The sequence below is a fragment of the Ambystoma mexicanum genome, chromosome 8, assembly GCF_040938575.1.
Source record: "Ambystoma mexicanum isolate Mex_15411 chromosome 8, UKY_AmexF1_1, whole genome shotgun sequence".
NCBI lineage: Eukaryota > Metazoa > Chordata > Amphibia > Caudata > Ambystomatidae > Ambystoma > Ambystoma mexicanum.
The window spans coordinates 1,111,533,237-1,111,561,066 of record NC_090929.1 but is presented as its reverse complement, the minus strand read 5'-3'; the positions used below and the strand labels follow the sequence as shown (position 1 = coordinate 1,111,561,066).

The 27,830-nt window shown below is 45.8% G+C and overlaps 1 protein-coding gene across 3 annotated transcripts in view; it reads left to right on the top strand.

The window, feature by feature from the left end:
• MTG1 (mitochondrial ribosome associated GTPase 1) overlaps window positions 1-27,830 on the top strand; it is a 608,415-nt gene that overhangs the window by 344,104 nt on the left and 236,481 nt on the right. For all 3 annotated transcript variants that reach the window (XM_069611142.1, XM_069611141.1, XM_069611140.1), the window contains 2 exons: window positions 20,624-20,714; window positions 21,787-21,848. In XM_069611142.1, the coding sequence (XP_069467243.1) occupies window positions 20,624-20,714; window positions 21,787-21,848 (153 nt within the window). The remainder of the gene's footprint in view (window positions 1-20,623; window positions 20,715-21,786; window positions 21,849-27,830) is intronic.

The following is a 27,830-nucleotide window of genomic DNA, read 5'->3' as shown; positions in this document are numbered from 1 at the left end:
TCATCAGCCACTTCAAGCGCCTATCGGGTAATCTTACTTAGCTATTCTGACACTGACTTGTTTTAGGCATGTAAATCAATAGTTTTAATTGATCGTGTAATTATTTTACCTAATGGTACACCACAGTACTCGTCCTCTAGTCTTTGTTTTCAGTTATAATTATTGTTATCCAAAATAATGCAAGTACTGTCTTTCAGGGAGATGCTGAGGAGTCCAACGCATTGACGACAACCGTAGATGTCACTCAGATGCTCGAGGTACGTTTCCGGACAGTTCCATCGATGGAGATCATCAGATCTTGCATTCTTGTAGCGTGATTGTTACACACAATGTTTCTTTCGTTTTTAGCCATTGGTATGTCCTTCTATCGTCGCCCTCCTATGTGTCTTCTTTTTTCAATATTGTGTTCATTACTAATGAAAGTCCTATGTTTCAGGGAGTCGATGGAGCATTAGTCCAAGAAGAAGGGGGAGCATGCAGTTACGGGTCGGCGCAACAGCTTGCAGAAGTGTGCACCGCAGTTACAGCGTCCCTTGATGTTCTTATGCATTTCGAGGTATGGATACTGACAGATCAATCATGCGAGATCAAATGACGTGATTACATCCGCTATACTTCCTTCTTTATTAACGCAAGTACTATGTTTCAGGGAGCTGACGGAGCTTCTTCAACAAGAACATCACCCCTAGTAGTTGATGCAGATCTCTGGGTGGTGACACTTCCAACGATGGAGCAAATCGAATCATATTTAGATATCCATTATTTATTTTAGACAACTGATCATTTGTGCAGGTCTATTTAGATGAGCCGTTGACGCCTGCAGAAAGTTTATGTTCTTTTAAACAAAATAGAAAACCATACTAATGCAATTACTGTGTTTCAGGGAGTTGCTGAAGCGTCCTCTTCAATAATATCATCAATGGAAGTCTATGCGGAGCCCGAGGTATGGATCTTGACAGTTCAATCTAACTAGAACAACAATGCGTGAACTATTGTCGTTTGAATGTTCTACACAATGCGTTCATTCGTGTTTTGCTATTGAGATGTACGTATGGGTATTGGTCCCCAAGTACATTTTGTGTTTTCAATATTATTATACATACTAATGAAAGTTCTATGTTTCAGGGAGTCGATGGAGCCTCAGTGAGTGATGGATGTGCTTATCATGAAAATATAGTCGTTGCAGCGCGAGAGGAAGTGGAGACATGCACACACGAGTCGGAGCAACAGCGTCCAGATGTTGAAGTTCGAGGCAAGAAAGTTTCAAAGAAAAGAAAGCAAAAGAAGGTTAGTGTCCTGTTCACTATATTATGTTGTCTTTCACTGTCAATAGTTCAATACTGTAAGTTGTGTTTAAACTGAACATCCCTTTTCTAATCTGTCCTCTAGTTGCGAGTGGGTGTAAGAACTAGATCTACACAGACAGTGAAGCGAACGAGAGATGTTGCTTGTCAAACCTTTTGGCAGGGACTTGAGACTGGAGATGCATCGTGCCAATGGGAAGAATATGAAGTGATTGACAACGGAGCTATACCACCACCAGCCATTGATAGTGAATGTCCTCCTGGTAGTTTGGATGCAGTCGGAGATCAATTCACAGAATCCACACCCGCAAAAATAAGAGCGCGCGAAAGTTGAAGACATTGTTTTTTTCTCCCATCTCCGGACAAGGAACAGTTGTTGCAGTGGAAGAGAATGACATGGACGACAATGAAACACCATCAATATCACTCAGCATAGCGGAAGACGATATCAGAGATTGTACCTTTCATGCGAGTGACATGTCCTCAACGTTACAGGCCGAACCAGCTGGGATGCAGAGTGACAGTATAAGGAAAGAGGCCAAATTCATTGTATTCGATAGCTGTTTGATGGATATTATTATGATGATGAAATGTGGGCATTCGGTTGGTGGGGAAGTATGTGGGGAGCCATTGATTAATGTGACTCGTGCAATTCGAGGCACTAACCTTAAAATACATGCCACCTGTACACAATATCATCCGTTCGCATGGTCTGCACAACCCATGCTGGGGCAACTGCCAGCAGGCAATCTACTTTGTGCAGCGGCCGCACTTTTTAGTGGTTCAAGTTTTAAAAAGTTACAGTATTTCTTTCAGTTTGTGGGAATCCATTTCATTGCGAAAACTCAGTTCTACAAATACCAAACCGATTATCTATTTCCAGCCATCAGCGAAGCTTGGAGAATGGAAAAAATGTCAATGGAAAGTACATTCGCGGGCAAACGCTTCAGGCTAGCCGGTGATGGACAGTGCGACAGCCCAGGATTTTCAGCCAAGTACTGCACCTACCACTTTCAGGACATGGAAAGTAAGAAAATTGTGAGTTCGGTGGTCGTGCAGATGTCACAAAGTACATCCTCAGTGGCCATGGAGAAAGTTGGCTTTGTAGCATCATTGCAAGAACTACAATCGCGGGGAATGGTGATCGACCTGATAGCCACTGACAGACACGTTTCAATTGCCAAGACAATGAGAGAACAGTACAAAAATATAAATCACCAATTTGACGTTTGGCATCTTGCAAAATCAATCAATAAAAAATTGTCGGCTGCAGGTAAAAAAAAAGAATTGCAAGGTATTTCACAGTGGTCCAAGTCAATCAGCAACCATCTTTGGTGGAGCTCAAAAACATGTGAAGGGTCGTTGGAAATTCTACTGGAAAAATGGCGGTCAGTAATGTTGCACTGTAGCAACGTACATCGATGGTCGACAAATGAACATTTCCACAAATGTGAACATGGCCATTTGTCCACAGAGGAGGCACGGAAGAAGAAGTGGTTGATTCCTTCATCACCCACTCACAAGGCCATTGAAAAGATTGTATTTGATAAAAATATAACAAGAGATTTGAGGGGACTCACGGAATTCTGCCACACAGGAGATTTGGAGGTGTTCCACAATATGTGCCTAAAGTACAGGCCCAAAAGATTGCATTTTGGCATGGAAGGCATGATAAATCGGACTCTTCTAGCGGTCTTGGCACATAACCATAATGTTGGCCGTCAACAAAGTAGGACGACCGGAACTTTAGGGACGCTTCGCTACAATAAGGCCTTCACTAAAAGAAGTAAACAATGGGTGATCAAACCAGTGTTTGAGGATATGCAATATGAGTTTATTGAGAGACTTATCGTAGATGTCCTCGATAGGCACATACATGGAGTGGTGAACGAACCTATGCAGGGGACAACTGCATTGCCACCCAACATTGCCTCTGTTCCATGTCCACCTAAAGCAGAGCTCATTGAGAAATACACATCACGGTTTAAATGATTGTAATTTGATTGTCTGTTCTCTCGAGTCTCCTCATGTTGCAGGCCCAAACTAGAAATGTGTGCTCGCTCAAAGTGAAGGTCAGCTGCTTTGATGTTTTGCTCGGGTGGCGGAACGGCCCACAACCCAGTATAAGGTTCTATTGTGATTTGACCTTGACAGGCCGGGACCATCCCGAAAGAATAAGAAAAGATAATGAATAAAATTTCAGAAACGAAACGATGAGCCACGTTCATTAGAAGAAGTAACGTCGGCAAAGAAGGAGTGGTGTTTCGGGTCTGCCCTACACAGAGACACAATGGAAAATGCAAATATAATGTAAGTAACTTTTGATTAGTTTATACCGCAATTTCATTACTATACAGTGGCTTTAAAGACGGGTTCAGTTGTACTTGTTCGTTCTATGTGGCATATTGTTTTCTACCGCGCACTATCTTGAGGAGAAACATCTGCTTTTACTGAAGTACCTCAAAACCTTCCTCTTTGCTTCTGCTTTCTCTCTCCCTCTCCCCTGCTACAACTGGTCCACTGTCTGCGACCTCGGTCCTGGGCCCTTCCACTCTCCACCTGCACTGCCTCCCTGTCAACCCCTGCACTGGGGGACTGTCTCAGTATCCTACAGCCCCCCCTTCCCAGCACTTGTTCTGCACTTACCTTGCACTTGCCACCAGCTGGCCCTATTTATTTATTATTTTATGCTACTTACCTTGTACTCCACTCCCCCCCCCCTCCATGCCTCGCCACGCCTTTAAACACTTGTGTACACCCAGTAGCGCTGTCCTCGCTATGAAATGAATAATTTTAATAAGGATCTGATGGTGAGACTAATTTCATTTTTTATGTTTTTAGGTACATCATTCACTACTGTCTGTGTCACGAGTACCAGACACCGGCGGACGGCTTCTACAGCCGCCAGTTGCTTCTCCGCGTGAACAACGTTACCACCCTGACCATTTTATGGGACGATCGCCAAGTACAAGTATGCCCTTACGCGGTACTAACGGTTAGATGCAACATACCTACCGTTGTGGTGGCCTAGTGCCTCGTTGTTGGAACAGCCATGCGATTATCAGTGCGACCGAAGAGCTTATTTTTATCGTAAACCAACACCCTGTGTACTGCACACGAACATCGCTTCCCTCAATACGAACTTTTTGGAACATGAGCAAATAAAAATGCAAATCGCTGAATATTCTCTAAACATTTGATGTCAAATAAATGTACTTTACCACATTTACAATCTTGCGGTTTGATTTCAAAGTACAGTTTCATATTCCGAATTGTGGTGCGCTGTATTGTGAGCTGATCTGTGTTGATTTCCGGGGTCTGTGTGGAGTCGCGTAGAAGACGCCTGGGCGCGTTTGCCTACGCAGCTCAGTCACGTCACGGATAGAGGCGGGGAATATGAATGTTTTGATAAAGTCTGTTTCAGGGGCGGGGGATTTGATTTAGTGCCGCAAAGGCAGGTGAGCCAGGTCGATGGGGCGAAATGATAGGATTATCACAAAATGGAGGCTGATTTCGAGTGCGATAATGGGCGAAAAGTCGGGTAAGGTCCATAGGAAAGTTTCCTACGATCTACCGATTTATGCTTACAAACACATGGCCGACCCGTAGGGACAATAAAAAAAAAGTCCCGGAACTCTCCTTTAAGTCCTACACAACAACCTCATTGGTGACTTCATCTCTACAATGAAGAAGAATCGATACCTGATCCCTCAATCTGTCCGCCTGTACAGTCCCCGGCCACAATCACAAACCTGACAAAACCTAATTAACATATACAGGGCTGCCTACTTCCTGCCTAACCAACAAGGAATACCAATAATTCACGTGATCCTGTACTTATAGCGTCGCCTTGTAGGTAAAATGTCTCTGCAAGACTTAACCATGTGAGCACCTTCCGTGACACAAGCTAGCTTTGTCTGCTAACCCATATACACAGGAATACAGTCATCCATGCCCCAAGCTAAAATGCTCAACCCACAGGAAATCCTATATTTCCATAACTTTTGTCATCCGTACCCTTAACTCTGTCTAAGCTGACTGTCCAACTGATCGCCCCAAGACAGAATGTTCCCTAACCAAAAACAAACAACAACACTCCCTACCGAACCAAAGCTCCAACACAAACATCAAGCATAACCCTTTCATACCCTCACCTTTTGCCACAATAGCTGAGTCTATACTTAAACTGTGTGGTCTGCTGACGTTGATTAGACACTCACCCTCCCCCAACCTGCCGCTCTGCCTTTCAAGTCTGATGTGCGTCCCACGGAAAGCGGCCAGGAATTTCTCCAAAGTAGTTCGTGAGGACCTCTTCACGGTGTGCACCTGCCGTGTCACTCTCTATTTCCGCGGGTCACCTCACAGCCCTCCAGGCATGTAGCGGGACGAGACGGCCTCTTGCAGACTGGACATATCGACCATCCTCTGCTACCAGCTGTTAACGACTGGTGGGGGGGACTCACAGTAGTTCCGGTAAATAGCAGAGACACTTGGGCCCATCAAAGACTCTCCCCCACAAGAACTGAAAACTCTGCCATGGGGCACAGTTAACTGTCTTTAATATCCAAAAAACAGACAGGGATGACACAGGAAAAGCAATTCTCCAGTATTCTCTGCTTCTGACCGGTTCCATGCGTTAATATCCCCGCAAACATATCGCCATACAAAAATATCGCCATATTTTTGCGGCGATATTAAGGCATGGAACCTGCGGGGGACACCCCAGCAACCCCCGCATTATTTTTAAAGGAGCAGGGGTCACCCCCGCAACCCCTTCTCCTAAAAAACCCCAAAAATTATCCCCACCTACAATATCGCCTTTGGCCGTTCCAGACGACCATATATACAGCGATATTTTTGGTGGGGATACTATGTAGTGATACCTTCTGACCAGCTGTCACACGGTTTTGTACAAGTGTGACATCACAAAATCGATTCCACTCACAAAAAGCCATGCGGTACCACTACTGGTCAGTTTGGGCTAGACATATACACTGATTGGCAAGCCATGTCAGGTGGCTCTGCCTAAGACCACCCCTAAAATGTTGCAAACTACACTGTTGCAGGGTCGCAGGAAGACCATTGGCTCATGCAACATTTTATACCATCTCATGAAGGCAGCCTCTTGATTGGCTAAAGCGGGTCCTCCCAGGCCTGGGACCCTGTCTGATCACAGAGCTCAGTGTACCTTTTCAAGGTAATAGGAAAGAACGTGGAGGGCTGTGTGTTCCATATTATTACCACTGTCTGATCACCTAAGCCTGAGACAGAGTGCCTGCAGGTTGCAGTTTTGGTGGGTAACAATTGTATCATTCTACTCCTCGTCTTGCTGGGAGCGGCTTCTCTTCCCACCACGAGTGAATGAGCATTGTCCTGCTTTGCTAGGTCACGTGGGCGAGGACTGCAAAAGAAAGCCTTTCTGTCTGTTATTATGAGGATTTTTTAGTATGAATTCTTGCCGGTTGCTTGGTGCCTCGGCAACCAGTAACTTTCCAACCGCCCTTGTCCTTGGCTGTGAATGCCAGCTCTGCGCCTTGTGCTGCAGTGATCATGTCTCCCCTTCCATGTATCTGAGACCAGTCTTTCCTTCCAAATTCACTCCAGTCACCCTATAGGTTCCCTATGTGTCTTTATAGCTTCTTATGGTTAGTTGCAATAAAGCATGTGCAAGGGTTGGTCCACATATATTCTGCATCTTTCGGTTTCGCTTTGCCGAAGAATAAAAAGATTCTCAGTGTTCTGTAAATATATCCGTCCTCTACCTACAGGAGTCATAAGCATGTTTTTCATGTCTATAAGCAATAAACTAGTGTATGCTTGTGTAGCGTTGTGAATGTTTGCATATTTGCTTCATGGCTAATGCAGCTATGTCATGATGTCACTATTGACGTCATCGATATCTGGCTTCATTGTCAGTCAACATGATTTATTGATGAGACCACTGTCTCCACGAAAGCATGAACTGGATATGGTTTAAATGGTTGCGTGAGTGAGTAGTGCTTCTCATATCTGTGGGCTAGTTGGCGACAGGCCAAAGAGCGAGTTACACCTTTCATTCCTCATTCTTCAAGCTGACATTTGCATAGGGGTCATAAGGGCCATTCCTGGGACCTTCTCTCCACATACACCTTGTGGGCCATGATCTCCAAGGTGGCTGATAACCTGCTGAGACAGGAGATGAAGGATTTGTTTGCATCCTTGTTGGACGATAGAAAGAAGACTGCAGGTAAGACACTACAGTCTGTGGCACCCAAGTGATATGAACCGGGCCTTTTATTTGCAGGCATTCCGGGTTGAGGACTTCAGGGTTTGCTCTGGATGTTCAGTGCAAACTGCTTAACAAACCATTTGACAGAGACAACCTGTTTGGGATGAAGGCTGATGATTCCTTGGAGGAGCAGAGGCACCCTGAGAGGTAGGTTGCTGCCTCGGCTGTGCCTACAGCTGCCCCTGCTCCAAAATGGCTGGCTTTTCTTTCCTCAGTACGGGTTGGATGTGTTCGGATTGTGATGGACAACACTGTGGCCATGCACGAGCTCAATGGGAGGGGTAATGTATGTTTGCTGCCTCTCTGCAGGGAAGCAATGCACTTGTGGTTCTGAGTACTACAGAACATCTCCCTGTCTGGGGCCATCTTGTTGGAACTAAAATATGATTGTAGACTCCTTTTTGCAGGCAATTGTCATCCTCCCACAAGTGGGAGCTATTTCAGAAAGTTCTGGAATAGATCTTGGCTGGTTGTGGGACCCCACAGATGGATCTCTTCGCCTTCAACATGAAAAGGAAGTGTGAGAGGGGCCGTGGCCCGGTGGCAACCGATGAAGAACCTATTACCCTGTTATATTGATGCTTTTATAAATCTCACCCCCTTGAAGAAAAGCGCTCCATCCGCTGGCCCCCTCGACCAAATTTCTCACTGGATCCGAGGTTTAGAGTGGTCTCTGTCGAGAACTTGCTTTGGAGGATCCCGACTGTGCCTGGAGAAAATGGCAGCAGCTGCCGCGCAACAAGACCCAGAGGCGGCCTCCTCTCATCACCCGGTTAAAGCAGGGTAAATCTAGCTGCAACCTGACTTCTGCAAAGGTGTGGGATTGGCAGGCTTGTGGATACCCCCTGAGACCCTTATCTCCGGTGCTGGTGCCGCCAGGCCCCTACCTGTGATGTGAGCTGAGCGCTGTTGGGACAGCAGACTTCTGGCATAAGAAGCACAGGCCACATGCTGAAATCTCCGGACCAGGTCGACCACAGAGCTGGGTACTGAGGGTGGCCCGACAACATAAAGATCCTCGGGCTAGTGGAGGTGGGAGCACCCTCCCATCCTGGTGGGAGTGTCGTGTGTGGAGAAGGGCTCTGCAGCCACGGCTCAACGGCTCGCCCAGCCCAAAGACGGCATGTCGGCAGGTGATTCCGCACCTCCCGTCAGTATGAGAGTGAGAGAGGGGGTGTGGGAGTCCTGCATCGAAGATATGCTGCATGCATAGGGCCCTGATGGGGCCTTGAGAGGAAATACATCGGAGCATGCACCCAGTGGTGTTGATGTCCCGGCGAAGTCTTGTAGCAGGTGTGAGGTGGCTTGGTGACTTAACTGGCTCAGGGGGACCTCACTAGACCTGGCGAGATTGTAATACCAGTCTTGCATCTTAAAACACCTTTAATTCACTGGTGCAGAGGAGGTCTTGTTATTTTTGGATAAGGCTGGCTGAGGGCAGCGTCTGGAGATTTTGAAGCCTGCACATCTGGGAGAGCCTCTGCACAGAATGTTTATGGCCATTATAACTGCACTTAAGCGACTATAAGTAGCACTGTGATCCTGGATTATTAAAAGCACTATGTGTTCAGTGATAAAAAAAAAGGCCCTGAACGCTGTCTAAAGTCGAGCAAGGGAACCCCTACTAGTGGCTCCCTCTATAAAGGGTCATCGGGTTGAACTGGAGAATACTGACATCCTAACTTGGTCTCCAACTCCCGAAAGATGGCAAAATCTGGCGCGAAGCCCAAGGTGGGAGACATCAAATCGTTACTATGCATGCTGGATAAGGAGAGAACTACCAAGAACACCCAGGCGGAGATTCACTCACCCCCTCCTGGAACGGCTCACCCAAGTTCTTCATTCACTAAGGAAGACCTCATTGAGATGCTCTCCACGCTGAAACAAGACCTAACACCGAGATCAAGTCTACTAAATTGTAATTGTTTATTTGTAGAGCGCTTATACAGTGACGTGCTTTAAGGCTGGAAGGGTTCAGGGGAAAACAGTAGTCATTCTAAACTAATATACTAGGCCAGAGACATTTCTACTATTGCAAGTGCATGACAGGAGGGAAGGAGAGACGGAGGGGGAGAAGGGAAGAGCAAACAATCACGCGCCTATAAACAAGTGTTTCAGGTGAGATCAGGCTAGGGAGGGAAGACAAAGGGAGTACAGGACAAAACAAGCTTGCCAGGCCTAGTGCATTCAAGGTTGTGCAAGTGCGCAGACAGGAAGTGTGAGGGAGGGGCAAGTGCAGCCAGTCCATCAGCCCCTGGGTTAAGTGCAGAAGAGGGTGCCTCTCACATGGCACGTAATTCTGAATGCAGAAGCGCAAGGCATAGTACAAAGGCCCAGAGGCAAGTGAAGGACTGGCGGGGGTGCCTGGGACCTGTGTGGCTCTGCAAGTGCACCAGCAACCAGTCAGCGAACTGAGCAGAGTTGAGGAGGAAAGCTACAGAGAAGAGAAAAGGGGGTTAGCAGAGAGGGATAGGGAGTGGGAGAGAGAAAGAGGAAGATATTGAGAAGTTTCCGGAACTTAATTAGATCCAGCTCAAGATGAAGAGAGGCAGAGGAGCTGTTCCAGAGGGAGGCACCTGCAGAGGATGGAGTTCTACCCCATGTCTCTGTTTGGAGAAACGGCTCACTCGCAGAGAGTTGGAAGAGGCAGAGCAGAGGGCTCTGGAAGGGGAGTATTTAGGGATAGAGCATTGTGGGTAGCATGGGCCCAGCCCCAGAAAGCCTTATGGCTATGCAGAGACACTTTAATTTGATCCTTGCAGCCACTGGGAGCCAGTGGAGATATGTCAGTGCCGTAGAGATGTGGTCCATGGGCTTGAGGCCAAGGTTAGGCCTCTCGGTTCTGTTGTGGATAATTTGAAGAGGTCGGAGAGTAGAAGTAGAAGCTTGAGAAAGAGACTGTGGTAGTAGTCCAGCCTAGAAAGAACCATGGCTCTGGAGATGGTGATCCTCTGGGGGAAGATGAGAAAGGGTAGAATATCTCTGAGGAGCTGAAACTGGTAGTGGGACTTTTTAGAGATGTCCGGGATGTGAGAAGCGAATGAGAGAGTGGAGGCGAAGATGACCCCCAGATTTTTTGCCTCAGTAGTGGGTGAAGGCGCAGGACCAAGCGAGGCGAGCCAGAGTGCAAATGGGAAAGCAGGAGCAGGGGTCCCAATGAGGATGATCTGTCTTGCTGGCATTAAGGCAGAAATCATTAGCAGCACACCAGGACTGAATTGCGGACAGACATTCAGAGATGAGCGAGGAGGGGGAAGATGCTGAGGGTAGCCTGAAAGAGAGCTGTGTCATCTGCATAACACTGAAAGTTGGAGGTGATAGAAGAGCTCATGTGGGCCAAAGAGGCCATGTAGACATTGAAGAACCAGGGGATAGATTAGATCCCCGGGGAACACCACAAGTAGAGTGATGGCGGAGAGAAAGGACCCAAGTTCAACCTGGGAAGGACGATCTGAGAGGAAAGACTCGAGCCACGCCAGGGCCTGCTCTGTGACGCCCAGGGTATCACGAAGCCGGAAGATCAGGATATTGTGGTTTACCGTATCAAAAGCAGAAGAGAGGTCAAGAAGGATGAGGACAGATGGAGAGTTAGAGTCAAGATTTGAGAGCAGGTCTTCACGGGTGTTCAGAAGAGCAGTTTCCGTGCCTCTGGATGCTCTAAAGCCAGGCTGAAGATTATGGAGACAACCAACATATTTGGTGTGGAGGGTAAGCTGAAAGATAGCCCGCTTCTCCAAGAGTTTGCCCAGGAAAGGGGTGATAGAGATCGGGCGATAGTTTGCCGGAATGGAAGGGTCGGCAGAGGATTTTTTGAGGACAGTGTTCACAAGAGAGTGCTTGAGAGAAGTGAGGAAAATACCAGTGGCAAAGGAGAGGTTGCAGAGGTCTGCCAAGTCCGGAGCAAGAGAGTAAGTGTTGTCCTTGATGGTTTTATAGGGACAGGGGTCGACCTGTTTGGAAGAGGCTTTCATTGACCAGACTTGTCTGGAAACCTCCTCGGGTTTGACAGGGGAGAGGAAGGTGAGAAGAACCACAGTGTTGATGGTTACACAAATTTCATGAAACCAAGGATAGAGAAGCATAGTAGATTAACAATGGTATACATCCAACATGTCAGACCAGTGGTCCTTCGAACAATATTGCAACTAATCGTCTTTCCCTCCACCTCTTCCCCCTCCCCTCCAATACCATTTTTCCTGAAAATTTTTAAAACCCACTGTAACATTCAGGGAGATTTCAGGTCCGTCAAGGAATGCAGTTTGTTTAACAGCTGCATCACCCACCACCCCCCCCTCCTCCAACTCCGGGTCCCGGGTTCGGTGTAGAATGTCTAACTCTGCCATCCCCCACCTGTGGAGTTCTTCCATTCACTGCACCAAGGACGGACCCTGTTTTTCTCCAGGCTAACGCTACCTACTCTTTTTTTCGCTAATACCAATATAAATTGAGCTAACCACTTCCTTACTGTGTATCGTTTGCCACCCGGTGGCAACCCCCACAGGCACAACCTTGGGCTGTTTTCAGAACTGGAACCCAGTAGTCTGTTAATCTTGGCGTTTACTGCCTGCAAGCAGTGTACGATCACTGAGAATCCCCACAACATGAGCCAGATCCCTGCCGGTCCGGACCCAATCTTGGACAATCCCTACTCAAGGTGTTATTCATTGCATGTAATTTAGTGGGGGTCACATACACCATATGCAGGATGTTGAACTGTATTAAGCTTAAATCTGGCATTCATTGAGACTTTCCAACTTGCTCCCACATTGTTCCCCAGTCCGCCTCTCAGATCTGGTCCCCCACATCCCTGTCCCACTTGGCCTTAACAGTCAACACCTCCAGAGAAAGCAGCTCTATATCGCCCGATACATTCGAGAGATCCTTGCCCTTCCGCCCCCCTGCGTGAGCAACAGATGCATCAGTGGGTTTGTGGTAGGTTCTTCCGGGATACCTGTCCACATAGCGGATAAAAGTCCAGACACTGACCCATAAGTGAGGAATCTCCCTCTGGAGACCCCATAATGCATCCTCGATTCCTCCAATGACATCAACTTCCCTCCCTCAAACAGGTCTCTCACTGAACCACATCTCCTATTCATCAGGTCCAAAAACCCCATACGTCGTATTGCCGACCAAAGTCCCACATCAACTCTCCATGACAGGTCTGCACTATGTAGCCATGTAACCCGCAGCCTCCCTAAAACTTTCTTCCAGATCGCTTGCACCACCTGAAATGTATTGGTGGCCCCCTTCCTCCTCGACCGTGCCCCACAGTTGTTCTACTTCCTTTTGATGGGCCAAGAGGCTCCCCAGTAAACCTAACAGTTCCCCCTTAGTATCCGCCCATGCTAGTACTGCTTGCAATTGGGCTGCCATGAAGTACCATTCATAGTTTGGTAGGTTAAGGCCCCCCTACAGGTGCGGGCACTAGCCTTGCCAAGGAGCCCTTCTCCTCCCCATATTACATAACCACTCCCCAACACGCTCATCCAACATCTTGAAAAAAATCTTCTTGATGCCATAGGGGATATTGGTAAAATAGTAAAGAAGTCTTGGGAGAATGACCATTTTGCATAACGCTACCCTCCCCATCAATGATATTGATAACGTCTTCCAAAATGTGACCGATTCTCCTATGCCCGACAGTGCTCTACCCGCATTATACACAAACGTGTCCTCGATACTGTGAAAAATGTGGATGCCCAGGTATCTAAATGTCTCCCCCCTCCACATGAGCCCACAATCTGGGAGACAGTAAGATCCCGGCTGTGAAGCCCTCCCAATGGGAACAATGACTTTTCCCTATTGATGCAGAAGCCGGACAACCTCCACTGCTGCAACACCCAGTCATTTGTCTTCACCCTTGCCATTGGTCTATTATACAGGTGCCGTAGCTCAGTCTGACTTGCTTGAGGGGTTTTGGTTGGAGGTAGACCATGATGGCATCCCCCTGATGTTGCCTGAGCCTGTATGTATGGGGTCTCAACTCACCAGTAAAACAGAAGGCGCTGCTGCATAGAATTTCTTCTCTAGATGCTGCTCTGGTTTTCTTACAGGAGACCCATCTACTAGAATGAGATAAGCGTCTCTGCAACAAACTGTACACATAAGCATATTTTGCTATTAGCGGCAATAAAAACCGGGGAGAAGCAATCAAGGTTCGCAAGGGCCTACCTCTGAGGGTATTGAGAGTTCTGCGGTACACGAAAGGGAGGTTTCTGCTACTCAATACGTGTTTGGGAGACAGCAAACCCACTGTAGGAGTGATATATGGCTCCAATGAAAAGCAAGCAGATTTCCTTGCATGGTTCTCAGATACTGTGGCTGAATTTGCTGACGGGGAAGTTATATTGGGAGAGGATTTCAATTCTGTGGTGGATCCGTTGATGGATAAATCACTTGCACCCCCCACTGCTAAGTGTAACTTTTATGCTATGACGACATTACTGAGAGAGCACTTGCTGATGGAGACATGGCGTTTTCTCCAACCAGGGGAAAGAGATTATACTTTTTACTCCACTGTCCATAGGAGCTTCTCCAGATTGGATATGTTCCTGGTCTCGAATACTCTCATCCAGTTAGTTAAGGGGATACATATTTTACCAAAAGCGCTTTCAGATCACTCTCCTCTTAGGCTAGAACTAGATTTAAGTTGGAGTACCCCATGACATAAACCCCCCTGGAACTTTAATGATGCTATACTATCTAATGCAGCCATGAGGGCTCACAAAGAGGAAGCCTTAACAAACTACTTTCAGGATAATGATACGGGAGAATTAGACTTTCGAACCATGTGGGATGCAGGGAAGGCATGGATTCAGGGGGGTCATAATAGGGCAGTCTGTGGCTTGGGGGAGGGTCCAGAGATTACAACAGACCGCTTTGCACGGGACAGTTGAAGAGAAGTAGAAGGAAAATAGTGAAAGGGAATAGGCGGTCACTATGGGACCTCTGCGTAGCTAGACAGGCTCTGGAGACACACTTGATGGGGAAGGCTGCCAAATCAATACTTCGGACGAAACAGTACTTTTATTGCCACTGAGGAAGGGAAAATTAATATTGTGCAGAGCTTCTTCCGCAAGGTCTCCGGCCGACACCAAGGTAACCTAGTCCACATTCAAGAATGTATAGACCAATTGCAATTTCCGAGAATTCCTAAGGAGTTGAGGGAGGTCCAGCACCTCCCTCAACTCCTTAGGAATTCATGGGAAATTGCTCCATAACTGCACAGGAAGTAGCTCGAGCTATTCAATCCCTTCCAACAAGCAAAGATGGTTTCACTAACAGATTTTATCAAACATTTGCAGGCCTCCTATTCCCGAAACTTACTGCCTTATTCAACTTCTTCTCCAACTCGTGGAGAGTATCGGACTCCATGGCGGAATCCACAACTAGGCTGCTACTGAAACCAGAGAAAGACCCTGAAGACTGCACATCATATCGCCCCATAGCCCTCTTAAATACTGATGCCAAACTTTACAGCAACATTCTGGCTACCAGATTGGGAGAGGTCCTCCCTCAGATAATAATGCTCAAACAGGATTCAGCAGAAATCGGGGCGCTCATGATAATATTCAGCGGGTGGTAGATTTAGTGGCACTATCTCCAAAAATCTGGGTGGTTATCTCTCCTTTCCTTAAATGCGCACCAGGCATTTGATAGCATGTCATGGGACTTTTTAAAAGCGCTTTTACTGGCTTACATATTTGGCCCGTGTTTTGGCAAGCTGATCATGGTAAACTTTAAATTCCTTCCACCAGTGTTAAAGTAAATGCTCTTAGGTCAGCTCCACTTCTCCTGGGCAGAGACAAGAGACGAAGCTGCCCACTATCTCCTTTAGTCTTCGCATTGGCAATAGAACCTCAGGCACATATGATACGGGGGAGCCCTCGTATATTGGGTCCGACCTATGGCAGAGACGCACATAAAGTGGCGCTATTTGCCGATGATATCATTTGCTTTCTTTAGAAACCCCTGGCTTCCATTCCACCACTTCTTGAGCTTCTGGAGAGTTTTGTCTTGATATCAGGTTTCCGCGTTAATCACCAGAAATCGGTGGGACTGGCGAGAACTGAACTGCCTGACGTCCTTCAGACTCTACAATCTGCTTTTCCCTTTAGATGGGCAGATTGGGAAATTACATACCTTTGGGGGTTCGTATTACTAATGCATACGGGGCTCTCTTGGTGGCCAGTATTCCCGCATTGTGCAAGCAGACCAAGGAGATGCTCCGACGGTGGGAGATGCAGTAAATCTTATGGTTGGGAAGAACCAGTGTAGTTAAGATGACGATACCTCCGAGACTCGTGTATATCTTCCAACCATTACCAATCCTAGTCTCAGAATGAGATTTACTAGAAATACAGAAAGCAGTGAGCCAATTCATCTGGAGGAGGAAACCCCATAGAAGTCATTATAAAGTGCTTCTTAGGTCAAGAGGGATGGGCTTTTGGGGGTTCCATCCATTAATACGGTACTTTTGGGCAGAACAGGTGGCGCCTATGCTGGACTGGGCATTGGAGGAGAGATGGTCGAAACGGAAGGTATTAGAGGTCAGCTCCCTTTATCATTTGGCTCATCTTCTGTTCCTCTCAAAGTCTGCAAGAGGCACTCAACAGACCCTATTGGAATCTACTAGATCCACTCTGGGTCACTGGGACAAAAAGTGTGTTGTCAACTGTGCTTTAAAGCAGATTGGCTCCTTTTTCTGTTGTGTTTAAAAATCCAGAATTTCCCCTGGTAATGAAGAAGAGGGTCTTCGTAAAATCGGAATCACTTGGGGGTATTGCGACTAAGAGCTCTATTTAAAGAGGGAATACCACTCACATGTATAGATTGTAATGAAAAGTTTAACTTACCCAAAACATAGCACTTTAGATACTTGCAAATTAGGCACTGGGTGTCCAATAGCTGGGTTAAGCGAGTGGGCTGTTGACTGCCCACAGGGATTTAACTTAGGTCTCGGGCCCAGTCAACCAGATATGTAGCTGCTACCTCAGCATTCAGAGGGGTGTCCCTGTGCTGGACATCTGTCATTCAGCTATGTGGAATTGCCTGCACACGTTTGCCAGAATTCTTTTCTGAAATCATTGTCTAGACAGGATGCTAGTTTTGGTCGAGTGGCCAACAGAGTTCCCTGATGTTGGTTATATTCTCGCCATCCTCCCTTTTGCAGGTTCTGTGCTGCTATGAGAATCTATCTAAGTTAAGGTATCTGTGAGAGAAAGAAATTGATTAGAAGAACCAACTACTAACCTCTCAGTTATGTTCTTTCTGATGAATTAAACCTCTGCCCACAGATTCCTCATGGCCCTCTTGTAGTCTGTTGTAGTAATTAGACTCATGGAACAGAATATGGGGCTCAGAGCTCCGGCGAGAATGGATGGGAGTGACGAGAAGTTGGTCTAATAAAGAGAGAAGGTGGAGCGTCGTCCCTGGAGTCGTTAAAAGTTCAATTCTTAATAAAGAAGCAAATGATATAATATAACTTTGTAGACCTCCATATATCGTTTTGGCAATGAGATGGCTGACAACGCGTGTATGAGCATGTCTGACGGCTGAAGACCTTGGGTACCTTGCATTTTGCCTCAGTGGCGCTCCGTGACTTGCAGAGAACTGTTGAGCCACCTGACTCCTGCATTTCCATATTGCAGGTGTGGATCCTTGCATTCCTGAGGTAAAAGGGGATAGCTTGGGATTTTGGAGAGATTGAATGCGAGTGGACTGCATTTAGAGCCGGTGCGACATTTGAGTGCAGGGAGCACGAGTGCAGTGGGAGCCAGTGGAATTGGATTAGAGGAATGAATCTCTAGACGTCCTGAACCTGCACCAGGAACTGGCCCAGTGTAGTAAAAAGGTTCGAGCAAAGGACCTTGTACTGTGCGATGTGCGGCCTTTTCTACCCATATGCTCATCAGTTTGATCGTTATTTTACTCTACTCTTCTTCATGTCAGTACTATTGTCGTAGTTCAACAAGGAGATTATTTTTAAAATGTTTAAATTAAAATCCTTTCTCAGAATCATTGGTGGGATCGACATGCAAGGGCTCACTGTCCATCCGCCACAACCTCTTGTGGCGGTACCTGGTGAACAACCAATACCGTGGAAGGAATACCCGTGCAAACTATATTGACACAATTGAGAATGAACACTTCACGCCTGCAAAAAAGAAAATGTTATTAGTGCACTAATTGGCTCCTGAAGGGCACAACGTTTTCAGAGAATTACCCCCTTTGAGATCAGGAGAAGGAAAGGGAAGTAATGAATATGAACAAGCAATGCAACGCCTGGATGAATACTGTTACTCGAAGACAAATGTTGCAGCAAATGGGTATTATTTTTATTCCAGGAAGCAGCAAATGGATGGATCAGTGGAGGATTATGTAAGCGCTCTCAAAAAGTTAGCGCAGACTTGCAATTTTGGCAGAGGTCTAACCTTGGATGACCTCATAAGATATCAGATTATAATACACACAAACAGCAGCATTGTATAGGAGCATTTATGGATGTGTGGTGATTCTTCATTGGAAGTGACCATAGCGGTTCTGTATCAAGGATGCTATTATCTGTGAGTAGCACTTGAGTTTTCATAGAGGAAATGGAGGAACAAGTCTTTGGTGGTGTGAGGGCATGGTGAAGAGATGAGTGGGAGGAGTGTAATAGGGAAGATTAGTTACTTAATAAAGTGAAAGAATGGAGTGTTGAGGGACAGCCAGAAAAGGACAAAGTAGGGGAAATGTATTCTATGGTTAAGGAGGAGTTGTCTGACAAATGGATGTTTATGTTTATTTGTTTATATTGCACTGGAGCCTGCAGGCCTCAGGGCACAAACATAGAAACAAGAAAAACAACGGTACAAACACGCTAGAATCTAGACAAACAGTAGTGTTTTAAGACTTTTCCTAAACATGAAATTGTTTACCTCCTGACGCATCTCCGATGGGAGTTTATTCCACATCACTCCAGCCTGTGAAGCAAAGGAGTGTCCTTTACCTCAGACTGTTGAATCTTGGCAGAGCTAGGCGCATAGAGTCCTTTGACCGAGTGACTTTAGTAAGGCGTTCCACAATCAATCTTTCCTGTGAATATTGAGGTGCTTTTCGATAAAGGCTCTTAAGTAGAATGGTGCTTAGTTTGAAACATATTCTAGTATCCATTGGGAGCCAATGAAGCGCTCTCCTGAGAGGACAGATAATACAATTAGCCCATGAGGTTCATCCTGGATTTACGATAACAAAAAGGAAGGTAAGGGAGAGATATTGGTGGCTGCCGATGGATGCAGAGGTAGAGATGATAGTGCATAACATATGTATGCACTTTGTGTTTATTATGAGAAATTTGGTAACTAGTACCCTACCATTGACTCCTTTTCCAGTGCCAAAGGAACCATGGGTGGAGTTGGGGATAGATATTCTGCGTCCTTGTTAAGGATTAGAACGTGATAATAGGTTCCTGTTGGTGGAGTGGTATTCACATTGACAAGAATTGGCAGTTGTGAAAAAAGTCATATCAAAGAATGTCATTGTGATTTTGGAAAAGATCTTTAGGAGAGAAGGTAATCCAGAAGTGGTGCTTAGTGATAATGGTCCTCAATTTAAGGTGAAGGAGATGAAGGAATTTTGTGATAAATTGGGCTTTGGGTGGAAGTTCTCATCTGTATACCACCCAGAAACAAATGGTATGCTAAAGAGATTGACTAGGGTAATTGGGGAGTGTGTGCAACTAGCTTTAAACAATGGTATGGCTTGGGAAAATGTGGGATTCTTTTATTTTATGTGGAGTATTAGATTAACTCCCTATAGTGCCACTGCGTTTTCACCTTGCCGGTTGATGAGAGGTAGAGAGCCAAACAGTATGTTTTTTTCACCAGCGTGGATGAATGAGAAGTTAGGAATCACAGATCTAAGTGACGGTTTTGTTGCCAATAGAATTTTGGAAACTCAGGAGAAAAATAAGGAATACCATTATAAGAAATTCATGGGGAGTATAAAAAGGGGAACTGACAAGATTGGAGTTGAAGTGGTAAAAGTGAAATGGGGAAGAAGAGGTAAGAAGGGAATTTCATTTCAAAATTATCTGTCCAATGGAGGTACTACAGTGTTTCAAGAATGCTATGAGAGTTGAAGATGGGACGGTGTAAAATTTAAATAGAATTGTGAAATGTACGTTTGGAATTGTGAAAAGGACAGAAAGGGGTCTTTGGGATCATTGGGATTATCCTATGTTGGAGAATGTGGGGGATGATAATGCAAGAGTTAGAAGAGATACCAATGGCATTGCAGAGAGCTTGGAGAGACTGATAAGGACGTGGTAGTTAATGAAGGTGTGAGAACTTGGAAAATACTGAATAAGTTACAGGAATATGTTTAAACAAATGTAAGTATTGTTAATGTAGAAATGATATATTTCTTTTTTGTGTTTAGAGATGTTAGTTATTTCATTATTGTCCTTATCAAAAATAATGTTTTAGTACAATCATGTGTTGTAATTAGAATCATGGAATAGAGTATGGAATATAGAATATTAAGGGAGTGAGAAGCAGTTGCACTGCTGAAGGGAGAAGGTGGAGTGGTGTCTGTGGGGTTGTTAATAGTTCACTTCATAATAAAGAATAAAATGATATAATCTACCTTTTTGTGGACCTCCATATATCACCTCCCTACCTGTACCTGTTGACGGATGCCTCATTCACCTCATGCCGTCTTGTAGTCCTTTGGCTGCTGAGTGCTAGAATAAAAGGCAGTGCTCAGGGCATGGTGGTGGCTGGCTTGTTGTATACTGACCCCGTTGTCACTTTGGAAGGGAGGAGGGGGTAGAAGGGCTGACACAGAGCCACGCTGCACACCTTGGTGGATGGCAACGTTTCCAAAGACAGCTGGCACTTGAGACGATATATCTAAGATGAAGAATTTCTTGGAGGAAGGACTAATCCATCAGAAAGAACATTACCAAGAGTTAAGTAATTTGTTCTACCTGAGCTCAGTTCAGTAAGACCTAGCTGGTGAGGGCAATTGAGAGCAACGAAGTGAGATGTCTTTTCTTTTTTCCTAGACTCTGGGATATTGCGTCATGGTGATTGGTGTCCCAAACGTCGGGAAGTCATCACTGATTAATGCTATACGGAGGCAGCATCTCAAAAAGGGTATCAAAAAAGCCATTGTATTCAGTACATAGTTTCTGTGTCGTTTGCACATTTTATGTAATGGCCTTCCCTACTTCTTGCTACAGATGTTTTCTGATTGAATGATTTATTTCAGATGCATGAATACAGTGATACACTCTATGGCCATCACATGAGGTTTGCTGTGATGTTCTTGAGATTTAAAAATGTCTGATCATAATCTCTGAGCAAACAGACAGATTTGCATTACAGATGCCGAAGATAACTTTTTTTTCTCGTAGTAATATTTAGTTTCTCCTGCCCCATTTTAGTTCTGTTCTTCAAGCCATCACCTGAGATTAAGCCTGAACACTGTAGGAGGGGGATGTAAGATTTTCCAATGCCTGGAAAAGGGGTCCCAACAGTTGGGCCGGTGCAAGGATTTAGTGCTGACTCAGACACAACTATTTTCCTGCCAAACCTTCCTACACAGCGACAAACTTGATTTTTGTGCAGATGTGGCCTTCTATTGATAAACCCTTTCCTGGTTTTTCAACTTTGATTATATATTGAATTGATTTGTAAATCTGAATTATTTTGCAGCCTTGTGTTTGACCAGGACTATAGAATTTCCTTTAGCAATACAATCTACATATATATTTGTGAAAGTGAGTTTGTATGTTCTGGGTTGGCTCCAGCCCCATAACAGTTGGTGGGCTGAAATGTTGGCCCAAGGTCGGCATACTAGTCTGGGGTGTACTGGCGATAGTGAAAATTGACCAACTCAACCCATTTGCCCTGCAAAGGCGTGGCACGGGGTCCGGGCATGTGCTATCAGTATTGCCGATTCCGGGAGATTGATGATTTTACGATTTTTCATAAATAGTACGTTTGGACACAATATAACATACACAAGGCTATAGTAGACCCCCAGATGTATGTCAGTTACAGAACTAGGCAACGCCTGCGGGCTATTTCTGGTACATTATTATTGCAATCTATGTGATGCTGCCTCTTTCAGCTGATTTAGAGGCATTCCTCTGATTGCAAAATTCCATGATGTTGCAGGATGCTCAGACATTGAGTCAAACATTCCCTTGTCCCTTTCTTGCAGGAAAAGCTTCCAAGGTTGGTGCAATGCCGGGGATCACCAGAGCTGTGCTTTCCAAGATCCAGGTATGTGGCACTGTCACCCGAGTGATTGTCCTCCAAATTCTGCCACCTTACTTTACACCCACTTCTACCTAGTTTTTTTTTTATTGTTAGGAATGATTTCCTCTTTTTGCAGCTATTTGCCTCACTTTGCGAGACCCCCAGTATTTTATGCTCACTTCCTCAGAGTTTGACTTTTATTTTGGTGGAAGTGAGTTTTTTTTTAAAACCTTGCTTACTACTGTGATTCATTTTTAAATATGCTGTCCTATTCATCCATAGGGCTACCAGGATATGGCTTATTTTACCCCACTTTTCATTTCACTTTGTGAGTACCCTTTCTAGGACGACACTTGTGGTGTCACGATTTTCTACCATGAGATAGCCTGTTGGCAGTCTTTAGTAGCTAAACTGGCTACATTGTTGCTTTAAGCCCTACACACTGAATCTCTGACTTTGTTGGTCATCTTACACTATTTTATATGTGGGAATTGCCTTTCACCTGTTCAGGAAGAACGGTGCAGGAGACACTGACATTCTCAGGGAGACAAGTTCCACACAGACTTACATTTTATTTCTAAATCTAAGAAATGTGATTGAATTGGGAAAGGTCATACTTATGTCATGATTCTGTGTGGAGAAGGGCCTTTTGGCTTGCTATTCTTCTCCAAACTGCTCTAATTTGCATCATAGGCTGGTTTCTCCCTTGCTGGGTGTGAGAAACTCATGGCGACAAGTAAGACAGAAAAAAACGTATTGTCTGACGTGATGTGAGGGGGGGCGGATTGCAAAATGGATCAGAATGACAGCGGAGTTTATCAGGTGGAAGGGAGGTCGATTTACTAAAACCTATAAAAGCCTCTGGGACCTCATCTTCCCGTCCCTTTCTCCGGTATAGTACTACGTCTCACCTGGGGTATTTCCCAGAGTACAACCCCGGGCACCCCTATACAGGTGATCCTCCCCCACTGGTCCATCCCCAGGAACTGGATTCAACAGCGATGGGCGTGTCCTGGCCACCTGAATAAGGGATTCCTGAGGTCTTACTGGGAGAATACCCTCGTGTTTCTCACATGGGGTAGATTGAATATGGCTGTGGGTATTAGAGTTGCCAATACCCTTTTGCGTTAGTAAAATGGTATCTTCTGAAGAACCTTTACCAAGTTGTCTGCTTCACATTTCTGACCCCTCATAGAGATGTACCCTGCACATGTGAAAATTGTCCAGGATATGTAATATTATGTTTTGTTATGTCACTTTTATAGCGCCTACTGCCATTGGTATGGCCTCGATGCAGTGCATAGATGGGATAGCAAGGGGGCTATGGAGCACATCGCTTCTACAGCTCCCACTCTCTATAGGCATGCCTGAAAATCAAGTAGCAGAACAAGCCTTTACTGGCTCATAAGATGCAGCTCTGAGAAAAGAAAGTGGGGCCTGAAACAAACCTGATAAACCAATCAGAATACGAGTTCCCCACAAAAGCAAGCCTGACCGTGGGAGGAGAGTTGAGGTGATGGCCCTTTAGAAGCCCAGTGTCCTGGCAGAAGTAGGAGGTTGTTTTGAAAATGGAGTTATTCAGAGGAGGCTGGAAGAGAACAAGCAGGCAGACGGAGAAAAGGAAGCAAAAAGTGGGGGAAGAGTGTGAGAGGAGGAATAACAGTAGTGGAGAGAAGATGCGAAGAGTGGGGCAGAGGAACAATAGCAGAGTAGAGGGTGATAAAACAGGGTAGGTCGTCTAACAGAGGAAAGGGGGAGAAAAGAGGAGGTAGAACTGCAATTGAACTCCTCTTCCAGGAGAATAGGAAGAACAGTAAAGCAGAGGGGGAATGCCATCAATAAGAGAACAGGAGTAATAGTCTCTGCTAGGGTGAACCATGAAGCTGGCTAGGGAATCCTGGGATGGGCAGAGGAACGAGCATGTGGTTCTCTGTCTAGGAGGTGCATGTGAAGAACAAAGAGGAGGAGATTAAAGGGAGAGGAGGCAGTCCTAAATGAATGGGCATTTGGTAAGACATCAAGGAGGAAGTAGAGTGTGGGCTGGTGGGAAGAAGAACCAGGTCTCTGAGGCAGGAATGTGGTGAGAGGTTTGGTGAAAAGCTAGTGGAGACTATACCTTGGTCTGCGCTTAGTGTCCCACTCTGTTGGTAATTACCTAATCGGAGGACGGACCACCGCAGAACGTCTTGCCGCCATTTGCATGCTACAAAATATTTCAAGAAAGCTGGAGGTTCTAGTGAGACCATGAGAAATTCCACTAGAGGAAGTTTTGAGAGATATTCTAATTTGATTTGTTTTTCTGTTTCTCTTTGGTAACCTTGTCAATAACTTCCATAAATCCTGTTGAAATCTCTGTTGTGTGTTTTGTGGAGTCCACTCAACGTCATTACAGCATGTACTTTCCTGATTGTATGTCTTTAAAAAAGTATTTATTTTCATGCCTCAGGCAGAGTTGTGTTTTCTCGGTCTGCAACTCTGTCAGTGCAGTGATGTTCACATTTCTTTGTGCAAGCAAAAGGTTTCTTGGCTGTAAGTCTCCAAGGCAGTTTTTTTAATCTGTCTCCAAATTCCTAGTACAGAGCCTTTCTTTTCCTAGCTACAGGTCCCTTAGGCAGGCTTTTGTTGGCTTCTCTCTAGGCAGCAGCTGCACATGTCTTGCCTGCGTATCTCTTGCCTGCGTATCTCCCGGACATGGCCATGTTCCTACCAGGTGTGTGTCTTTTAGTTGGAGCTTTGCTAGTCCTATCTGTGAGTGTCAAGTGTGAGGAACTCATGGTGGCAACAGTAAAGACAGATACAAGTGATCACAATTCAAGGGTGTTTGTTGAACAATGTTTGCAGGGTGTAAAAACGCCTAAACTAAACCTAAATCTAAGATGGGACCAAATGTCAACCATCAAATGAAAATAAGGCAGTCCTATTAGCGTTGTGTTAAAATGAAAGGGCCTATACTAAGAAAACCTATTGCCAAACCTCACAGCTAATACAAAAAGGGGTGCAGGATATTTTTCAAGAAAAGAAAGAAGTGTTCTCAAATAATATGTCAGCATGCAGCAGCTTGATTCTCCCTTCCCCATACTTTAGGTACAGGGTAAGATGGGATCTTGGAGCACAGCACACCATCGAGCTTCCTCAGCATGAGTCAACAGTTCTGTTCCAGCTTATCGGGAGCCTCGATGGCCAAGTCTCGTTTCCCTAGTAAGTCTCTTGCCTTCGAGGGCCTGACGTGGTCAAATAACAAAACAAAATGTTCTTCATCAAAATGAAAGTTTGTATCTTGGTTTCACTTAGGGTGAGGATTCTTCACCCCTGGATCCCCCTCTTCTGGGCGTAGATCTCTATTTCACAAATCTTAATGTTTTTTTTTAAACCTTTCCAGTGGACATCCCTCGGCCGGGTTCACTCTTCTCAACACACTGTTTCTTGGGACTTTAGACTTGGCCCCTTCTCGTCAGCATCCCTTGGTCGAGTTCACTCTTACCAACTTCACATTCGCAAATGGTTACGGGATTCACGTCCCTTGCTTTCCCATGTGGTGGGATTCACTTACCTTGCTTTCTCATGTGGCAGGATTCACTTCCCTCGTTTTCTTTATAGTTCATAGATCAAAGACTTTCGACTGATCAGGGATTTTGCTTGACCTCCTGTATGACTACTTTGACCTAACTTGGCGGCTCGCCTATGGCCTTCTGGTTTCTGTAGTTTCATTCGCACAGGGATTGTCCAGAGTCTCTCGAGTTAGCACCCATGTTGTGCTGATTTCCCTCTGCAGCTGGTGTCCCCTTAACACTTTTCACAGTTCATTGAACTTGGTTCAAACTTGCCACTTTGCGATTCTCATTCAACACAGCGCGGTTCTTATCGGTTCTTCCCTCGTCTCACTGGCTGTGATGAACCGCTTGGCTTTCTCCGTAACTGGAGTCAAGGCCGGTACCACGGTAGCAGGAGTTTCCCTCGCTCCCGCTTATCAATGTCGACACACTCTGTGTACCGTTGACATCTGTTGCTGCACACTTGGGCTATTGTCCTCGGTCTTACGAGTCCCTCTGCAGAGGTTTTGTGGGTCTGCGTTGGAAAGGCCAAGGTCGTGCCTCTCCTTGTCAGCCTCTCAATATTCGTTGCCTTTCTCCTCCTCTTGGACTGCCGGACCTGGATAGCTGTCTCGTTGTGCTGCCTGCCTTGCTCGTACTGTGCTCTCTTGCTCCCCCTTTTATCCCTGTGGGGCAGTGGTCGAAGTGGGCGGGAGCGGTGCTCCTCTGCTTCTTTTAATTAAGTTTTACCGTTCCTATACTTTTATTTTAAAAAGAAACCGTTCCGGAATGATTTCATTTAAAAATAAAAGTGTAGGAAGAAGTTGAAACTTGAACTTTTACCGCGTCTCACCTGTCGGTGTCCCACTCCCCGAGGACCCCCCCATCCAAGTAATCCTCCCTCACAGGTCCACCCCCAGGAACTGGATCCAATGGCGATGGCCGTGTCCTTCAGGAACTGGATCCAATGGCGATGGCCGTGTCCTGGCCACCTAGATGATTGATCCACAGGGACTAGCTACGGAGACACCTTCAGGTTTCTCACACTAGGTTGTGCCTTTTCTGGTTGAGACTCTAGATCAGGGCCTGGCTTTTGGTGTCTGTGTGTCTCTGTCACAATTGCGCTTTTGCAAGATGTCATTCTTTTTAATCAATTTATTGAGCACTATAGAGCAGTGAAAGCATCCCTTCAAGAGTGTTGTAAAGCCCAAGTGCAGTACATCTCCTTGCTAAACACATCTTGGTAATTGATTAGAATGTAAGCTTGCAGGCTACAGTGGTTTGACCCAAAAACAAAAAATTCACTCATTTTAAGTTTGCATGAACAACCAAGAATTATTTTTTTCCACCTGTCTAAGATGTACTAATCCTTTAAATTCAACACAGATTGTCGATTTGAGGGCCAGAGTTGTCATGACCCTTGCCCCTGGCAAGTCAGCCTTCCAGTTAGGGCCAGGTCAAAGGCCTTAAAACCTCATCCAAGACTCTCTTGGAGTCAGTCCTGGCGCCTTTGGCGCCAGGCTCATAACCATCATGAAGACCAACGTTACTATTTAACTTGGGGGGGGGGGGGGTTCAGCCCACATGGAGGCACACACATAGCTCAGTTACAAAAAACTGAGCTATGCAGTCTAGTCTTTTGGGTGTGACAGGCCTGGACTACTTTACCTGTACTACTTTGGGTGTGGCAGGCCTGGGATTATTTTACCTCGACTACTTTACCTGAGACTATTTAAACCGCACCCAAACAGCAGAACATGCTTTGCGTTATTCTGCTGTGGACAGCGTAACGCTCACCGTGTCCAGTTCTTTGATGCCAGTTTACCTGAAACCAAGGACCTGCAGAGAGAGAAAGAGCACTACGAAACTTACCTGGAACAGTATCCTGTCTTCAATCCATCGCCGACTTCAGTTCCTCTCACCTGAAGGTACGAAATCCATCATCCGGCGCCGCATGCATCCTGGAATACCATAACCTGGAAAGAGGAGAAAGAAAGACAGCATTAGTAAGCGTTTACTCAAGTTTCCTCCCGAATGAAGAAAGCCACACAATTCTTACCTGGGTAGTCATCTCCTGGTCAGTATCGTTGCTGGAACATTACGGTGCTCGGCGAGGAACATCGCAACCTGCAAGGAGAGAAAAGACACAGGATAGCAATATAAAAGGCGAAACAGCGCTGCGCATCGCGCATTACTCACCGGACCACATCGCACACACTGCGCTTTCGCTTACCGGCCCATGCTCATCTTCGAACTGCATGACAACACCAAAATACCTTTCTATACCTAAAAGGAAAGAAGCAAGACATTATTATTCGAACTAAGAGAAACATAAGAACTGCATATAAAGACTGTAAAGCAGCAAACCTACGGAGTCGCAGCAGGTCTGGATTCCCACAGGGGGGGCTTGCACCAGTGAAGTAACTTGGTCGCTGCTCGCCCCCCACATCTACGCGCCCCTGCCACGAGGAGCAGG